The sequence below is a fragment of a genome, unplaced genomic scaffold (assembly GCF_019419815.1).
Source record: "Pyrus x bretschneideri cultivar Hongxiangsu unplaced genomic scaffold, Pyrus_bretschneideri_v1 Contig17, whole genome shotgun sequence".
Taxonomy (NCBI): domain Eukaryota; kingdom Viridiplantae; phylum Streptophyta; class Magnoliopsida; order Rosales; family Rosaceae; genus Pyrus; species Pyrus x bretschneideri.
In genome coordinates, this window is record NW_025999468.1 from 3,640,594 (window position 1) to 3,648,766 (window position 8,173).

General features: G+C 39.1%; 1 protein-coding gene and 1 long non-coding RNA gene across 2 annotated transcripts; one reads left to right on the top strand and one right to left on the bottom strand.

Moving 5' to 3' along the window:
• The first annotated feature begins 449 nt into the window (after positions 1–449).
• LOC103964955 lies at positions 450–2,045 on the top strand. Its single transcript, XR_669956.3, has 3 exons — positions 450–609; positions 1,325–1,383; positions 1,486–2,045. It is a non-coding gene; the product is annotated as an uncharacterized LOC103964955 (long non-coding RNA).
• Positions 2,046–6,485: 4,440 nt separating this feature from the next.
• Positions 6,486–7,871, bottom strand: LOC103964954. Its single transcript, XM_009377964.3, has one exon. It carries the CDS (start codon positions 7,780–7,782, stop codon positions 6,853–6,855), a length of 930 nt encoding a protein of 309 aa, XP_009376239.1. The 5' UTR covers positions 7,783–7,871; the 3' UTR covers positions 6,486–6,852.
• Between the last annotated feature and the right edge of the window lie 302 nt (positions 7,872–8,173).

The following is an 8,173-nucleotide window of genomic DNA, read 5'->3' on the forward strand; positions in this document are numbered from 1 at the left end:
AACCATCAACAGAATTCAAACACATATCATTATGCAAATGGTTAATATTTTTCTACCACAACTAAAGAGCCACTTGCCTTTTACTTTACTATGTGAATTTGAGATCTTATAAAATGTAAATTTAAGTTTTTGTTGGGTTTTTATTATATGGATGGGCAAACGGGTCCTGGACTTGTAGGTCGGGCCGGATCCTCACTATTCGGGATAGGTTCGGCGCAGAGGAATTGAAGAAGAAACGGGGTGGGCCGGAGGATTGATGGGGCGGGGCGGATCCAAATATTACGAGGAACGGGCCCCGACCCGAACCATTTCTAACGTGGGATATTGGATGAATTTAATGATTATTCCCACCTCCACTCTCCACCGTTCGATTGAATCTTTTTCCTCACCCAGTCTCATCTTATTCCTCTACCCCTCACAGCAGCCGTCGCCAATTCTCTGTCTCTGTCGCCCTCTCTATGGCGACTTGCGAGGTGCGACCACCATCACCAACCACCATCACCACCTTCTCTTCCCAATCGCGACTACCCCATCACCGCCCTCTAGAACACCACCATGACCATGCGAATCGAAATCGACCACCTTCATCTCATCTCCTCCCAAATTAAGGTACTATAATTTCTTAAATCTTAACTCTTTGGAGTCTCTACATTCTGCAATCTCTGATTAATTTTTTAGATTTAGGGATTTAGGGTTTTCTAGATATATGCCCTTTCTGACTCTGCAATCTCTGACTCTCTGCATTCTGTAATCATATGGGATTTCATGAAAACCCCAAACCCAATCCATAAATTTGCCTTATATGAATTGGAAGGGGTTCATAAATTTGCCTTCATAGGATTACCAAATGAAAGCCGCACATGCTTGATGCTGTGATTAACATTAACCAAAATTGTTGTGTTGATGGTGCACTAGATTTAGGGATTTTGTTGGGTTCTTGAATCTTGACCTCTGTTATGTTCCAATTTCAAATCTTTTGTTGAATTGAATATGAATATATATATATATATATGTCCTGTGATAGTTTCATACTTGTATATATTTGAATCTTCTGTTTCAGATTTGGGTATTTTTAATTAGATTATGTTTGGTTGATTGGTGGAACGTTTCTGTAAATCCAAGTAATGTAATTAGATAATTGTTGGTTGATGAGAAAATTTAGTGGAGAATTTTGTAATTCCAGTCAATTAAGTTACACAGCTGCATTTAGTTTCATTGTGGACCAACAATCTTTGATAATATGCAAGTCCACTTGATTCATGTTCTGAAATTTAATCAATTCGAAATCCCCAATTTGACGTTGAGATGCAATATGTGATTGCAGTCTGTAGAGTATCACGTATGCAAGCCCAGCAAGTTGACACCAAATATGATCAGGATGAGGTATTCAAAATCCCCCTTTAAGTTTTAACCATGACCATTTCATGCACATTGGATTTGAATTTAAACTCATCTTTACAAGCTTTTATTTGTAACTATTGGCAGGGAAAGATGTATTCACCCCTCTGAGAACTGGGAGAAGGCTGCGAACGCCTTGTACTGACAGCATAGCCTTTCTCATTGTTTTCTATTGAGCTATTCTATATACAAAATCCAAATAACCTGTTCTAAAAAAAATTAAAAAAAAAAAAAGAAGTAATTTGGACCTGTGGACTCGGCCCAAATCAGCCCGTTTAAAACGGGCCGGGTTAGGTTCGGTTTCAAATCTCAAAATTCATACACCCGGTCGGGCCCGTCCCGTTGCATTTTAAACGGGTCGAGTCCGGTTCCTACAAATTTGGGTCCGGCCCGTGCCCACCCCTAGGTTTTTTATTAGCACCTTTTTTCTTGTTGAATAGTTGGCTTCAACGCCTACTTATACAATATACAATATAGAATATACATTTAAATAGTTGTTTGTGGTGAAGAAGATGAGTTTGATGTGGAGTTTAAGTGGTGATGGGGGTGTATGTATAAAGTGTGGAGCATGAGAGTAGTGTTGGAATGTATCTAGACTGTATTAAAATAAACTATAATTTAAAAGTAAATGTGGCGTGTATTAAGTATGTGAGGTGTAATCAAATGCATTTTTGTTTATATTTTCCGGTAGGGGTGGGCATGGTTTGGTTCGGTGCGGTTTTAAATGAAACCGAAATTGAAACGGAATTTTTTTTTAGTTTGGTTATGCGCAGTTTCAAACGGTTTCGATTCGGTTTTTAAGAAAGAAATGTACATTTTAAAATATACACCTATTTGCACATAAGACGATCTTATTTTCTACACAATGCATAATGAATGAACGCATGTTATCAATGAGCACATTGAGTGACGATGTTTTGATAATCCATTTCCATCTAAAATTGGACAATATATGCACAAACAAACCTACAACAACTATATATGCAGCAAGCAAACTTGATGTAAGCAAACATGCAGCAAATGATGAATGATGATATTCTAGTGTGGTTGAGTAGATACTAAATGTATAGAACTCTAACAAACAACCAAATGATGACTGATGATATTCGGTGTGGTTTTCAAAAGCCAAAATCGAAATCAAATCGTTCCTTACAATGTAGTTTGGTTTCAAAACCAAAACCGTTCGGTGCAATCCAATTTGGTTCGTGTTTCGGTTTCAGTTTTCGGTTCCAATTGCCCATCCCTATTTTCCGATCAAGAAGGATATTTTACATCTCTCTATTGAAGAGTATTCCGGCCAATAAAAAAAATGTGAAATACTTATTTCAAGATATTATTTTTTCAACTGTCTAGTATTCAGGTGTGTCATAAAATAGGAGAGAATGAAATATCATTTTCTCTACTTATATTATGACTTGTGAAGTACTGCTTGGAAACCTGGTACTTGGAAAAATCTCTCATACTCACCCCTTCGGTTGATCATTGCCCGGGCTATTGCAATTGGCAATTATTGCCTTATTGAACAGTAATTGCTCGAGTACATCTTCATCTCGTAAATGAATTGTCGGGTCAATTGGCATTAAAAAAATTAATATTATATTCAATTTCAAATTCTCTTAATTTTAATTTTTTTCCCCATTTTCGGTATTCTTTTATAACTTTTTCTAAATGAATAATAGAGACCATTGGATTGCATTTTTTTTGCAATCCAACTGCCTAGATTGTACCACATGGGCTCCGACTATTTTTTTCATAATTTTCATTTTTATTATTTCTTCTAAATTAAAAAGCCAAATTAATGTGGACCGTCAAATTTGAGAAATCCAACGGCCCACGTGCGCAGAAGTTGAGTGCGCTTGTAGCGCAGCTCCTACCGCCACCTTTTGGTTTGCTCACTTTCCCTCACTCGAACGTGAAGCCTATGTGATTGACTTAAAAAAATTTATACGTGGCTGATGTCAGATCCGCTCAAGCGGACAAGCAGATAGGTGGCACAACAATGGCTTGATTGCTAGGTCTTGGGGTTTGGGCCCCTCGAATAGCCCTACTGATTTAGATGGGCTAGAGCTGTTTTTGTTGGGTTTAGGTGATCGAATCACGCAATTGCAAAGGCAATTGGATGGGGTGGACTTGCTCTTAGATATGCTCTTACCCTTCCACATGGAGGGATGCTCGAAGCCACATGACAAACATCTATTGGATAATCAAAGTAGCAAGTAGATTACTCTAATGATTAATGTTTTCCTCTTCAACCCACTGTATTCCTCAAACATTCGCCCATCTCCTTTAGTGTATATTGGTATAGAATGTCGTATTAGAATATCCACTATAGTCTAAAATTTTAGGTAATTTAGAACAGTTGCCAAGCATTTAATGGATTGGCGTTGTCACTGAAATTATGCATTAATTTCTAGAGAAAATCCCTCCACCACATCCACATCGTTGTAGTTATATCCTGTGTAGGAGATTGTAGCTTAGTTGATTACAAGTGTTATCTTTAACGAGAGAAGTCTCATGTAGTGTTTCATTGTACCTAAGATCCGTTATGTTTCATTGTATGTAGCTTGGTAAAATTAATTTTGACTTTTTCTTTGAGACAGTCATGAAGTAGTACATTTGATGGCAAGAAATGAGTATCATTCTTATTCATGTGTTTACTAACCACTAAAAAAAAAAAAGAGAAAAACGGTTCCATTGATTTTGAGTATAGCATTCTTGAAAGTGAAGATATGGGATAACCAAAGAAGGTATTGACTTATCCTATAGTTGTTCTTTAGTAATACGTTACATGATGGTGATGCTCACCATCCCATTTATTACCATTATATGAGTTTAAATTTTGAGATTTGATGAACATTACCATCACTTAAAGGTGGTAAACAAAAATACCCCCGTCGTTCTTTGTTATCTCCATTTCTCCTCGTACGCACACCAAGTAAAAACATGCTGTAAATGTTTAGCATTTCAAAAAGCTACATATAATGTTTGAAAAGATCTCAAATTGGAAGTACTCACACACTCCAATTGATTAAGAAAATCATATTATTTGTACCACACTTGTGGTAGCTGCTTATCTTTTGATTTCTACTCACTCTCACACATCTCTCTCTTTATTTCTAATCATGTAAGAGGAAAAAAAGAACGTACGTTTATCATTTCTCTTTTCCAAATCTGAATGTGTGGAATTGGAATTGGATATTGAGTGGTTGAATTCAAACTCTGGAGCTTGACGACCACTCCGTTTACGATTTTGCGCTGCACATTTTCTTTTCCGGTTGAAAGGCTGCGCTGGAAAGTGTCTTGACGGAAGAACGAGTACGAGGAGAGTATATACGTACTTGGAATAACTATTACATGCCAACTACGACGCAGAGGCGACAATATTCTCAACCAATCATGCAATGTCATGCAGGCCAGTTAAGGCACGAGGGTGGGTGGCGGTGTCAGATAGGTTTGAGATATAGCCACCTCGGCTTAGAGGTGTCTTATATTCATATTGTAGTTGCTGGTATTTTGCACCTTCCTGCTTACCCAGTAACTTTACAAAAGGACCACCAAATGCAGACCCACAAAAGAAGAAGAAGAAAACGAAAAGAAAACAACGATGCAAACGGAAATTCTATCAAACCATATGTGCATACTTGGGGCAATGTTCTACTTTATAAAATAACATGAATTGATCTACAAAGACGGAAATTAATACTGATACGCACGACGCTAAGAATGGGAAAAAAAAATATAATGACAATGATGTTACTATCAAAATACCGTCTCAATCAAGGAAAGGCAGATTCACATCAAATCTATCCTAACAAACTCTCCCCAAAAAGGCAAAACCACTAAAGTTTACGCATCTATATGAGCTGCAAATTACGCAATGGCTTGCAGCCATACAGGTACCAAGAAGTAGATAACATTGCTTCAACCGTTAACCTCCTCCTGTTTTTTGGAACCGACTAGTATATGTCTTCCACATTCGGTGGGAGTATGGTGTTCAACCTTTATAGCTTACTGGTTGCCGGTCAAGCCTCTTAGATGTTCAAAATAAAGCTGAACTTAGAAAATCATTTTCACAATATTACCACACAACAGTGCTTCGTATTGTTAACTAGCATACTTCGGCAGCTGCAGCAGAAGCAGTTGCTCAACTAATTCATAACAAAGGATGCAGTAGCTGCTATCACGCAGCCGCTGCAACTACAGAAGTAATAATACAAAGTATGGAGTTAGAGATTATTCCTAGAAGTACACCGACAAGGAAGATGTGGACATGGAAACGGAAAAACAATCAGTCGGTTATTGACTGGCTGCACTGCTTAGAATTGTAAGCCCAACTGAAAGAGGATTTAAGAAGTACTTGCAATTCAAGGTAGACACATTTTTGGTCACTGCGTTGGTACAAAATCACAACTGTCATTGTTCTAGTTTTTCAGTAGGTGTCAAAGGGATTCTCTGTTAGCAATTAAGTCCAATTTATAAATTCCATTAATTGAAATATATATCATTTTACCTAATGGGTTGAATACTAATTGACATATGATCTGATGCGAAGCGACACCTAGAGCATCTCCATCCGTATCTTCGATTCAAAGTTATGACTTTAAAGTTCTTTCCTTTCTAGTTGAATGTTTTAATTTGTTAATCTTATATTCTATTTTCAAATTCAACAGACATAAGTTCAAAGTTGAACATACATTGCTAACGGAGTCAATTACAATGACAAAATTGGTAACAACAAAACAAAAATGATCATGCGTGATTCCGGCCATAACAATGTGACCAAAATTATGTTTTAACCTATTTATCTCCCTGTTTTCCTGTCACCCTCTGCATTCTTTTACCTTATTGAATACCAACCAATAAGTGCCCTAGCAAAAGAACAATTACAAACATTTTCGTCACCAGAAAACCATGCAACTCAAGCGTTAAAGAGCAAGATGTTAGTTCTGTTCATAGAAGTGAACTGAAAAACCGGTATAAACTACAACCCCTAAGATGGTTCATCTAATCGATCACACATGTCCCCACAGAATGTATATGTGCATGCATTCAATATCTAACCGAACACACCAACAAGAACAAAAAGATAGGTTGAAATGCATTCAATATATAACCAAACACGCCAACAAGAACAAGAGGGCCCAGGATAGGTTGAAAACACTTAATGAAACGACATTGGCCTAAATACAGAAGGGATTACTGATTACACAACAACTACAAAATCTACAAATGCAGTCAGTTTCATAACTTAAGAGGCGAACATCGGAACATCTACAACCAACAATTGCAATCTAAAGCAAAATCAACAACAGCAAAAGCAAAGACCGTAAAGAGTTACCTTCCGAGTTTTCGAAACTCAGCAGCTTCAAAAAAACCAACCTAAAAATTTCTCTCTGCCAGTCCTAAAGCATTCCATTACAAAGAGTATTCTTCTGCTTTGCATCACCAGCCAAATCAGTACTTCTTGGGTCGTCCTCTCTTCTTCTGAGTCGGATTAGGCCTCAATTCCGGGGTCCCATCCGAAACATCCACCACTCCCCCCGAATTCGGCACCACGGGCACCGAGGTAGTCACCGGAGTTTTACTCTGCGGGGTTGTAAAGACAGGTGGCATCCAGTTGGGAAAGGCGGCAGTGGCTGCGGCGGTGGACTTACCCTTCGCGCCGCTGCCGCCAACAAATCCCATCGGGAAAAACCCCCAACAGCAGTAGTAAGCGTCTTGTCCCTGCACCATTGGCGGCAAATTCGGAACAACCACCGCCTCGAACCCTCGCTTACAATTCTGACACCTCAAACAGCAACTCTCATAAACCCTAGGGTACTCGTACAGCACGTAACAGTACGGGCACGTCGTCCAGAAAGTCGACAATCTCGACCTCGGTTGCTGCTGGCCGTCGTTTCCCACACCGGCGTCGTTTCGGCCCCGGCTGTCTCGCCGCACCGGCAATTTGTTCGAATTCGACGCGCCGAGATCGATCCGGCTGAACGGCCCCAGCTCGTTGTCGTAAATTTGCTTCTTGGCCGGATCGGACAGAACGGCCCATGCATCGGCGACGAGCTTGAACGCGTGCTCCGCATAGGCGTACTTGTTCTTGTCCGGGTGGAGGAGCAACGCCAGCCGTCTGTAAGATTTCTTGACGAGTTCGAAGTCGTCGGATCGGCGATCGGACTGGAGAACAGCGTACCAGTCAGGGTGGTTGTTGACGCGTTTGTCGGCGGCTAAGAGCACATCGACGACGGCCAAGATCTGATCTGAGCCGTCCAGCAGCGGCTCGGTCTCCTGAGCTAGAATTGCGAAGTCGCGGCAGCTGCTCAGATCCCGGCTCTGTAGAAGTTTCTCGGCGATTCCGAGCAATCGCTCGGCTTCCGCCCTGTTTGGATCCATGGATTCCCTGGTTTTGGAATTCAGGGAAAAATAAATGCCAAATATCGGAATGGGAAAGTTAGAAATATAAAATTTTCTACTTTCACTTGCACAGTGTTTTTTCTTTGGGGTTATTTATTGAGTTAGATTGTTACAATTTGTCCTTAATTTTTAAATTAATGTTAGCAAAATCAGTTTATTTTAAATTAAATGGTATGTCATAAAAAAAAAAATAAACACATTAATTGATATTTAATTGATAATTCAATTTTATCCTGAAATGATCAAAATATTTTTAAAGGCGAAAGCTGGCTCTTATTGACCTTTGAGGTATTTTTAAAGGGAACCAGATCCTAATAAACTGAGTTTAAGGATTATTTAATCCGAATTGTTAAAATTTAATTTAACGATT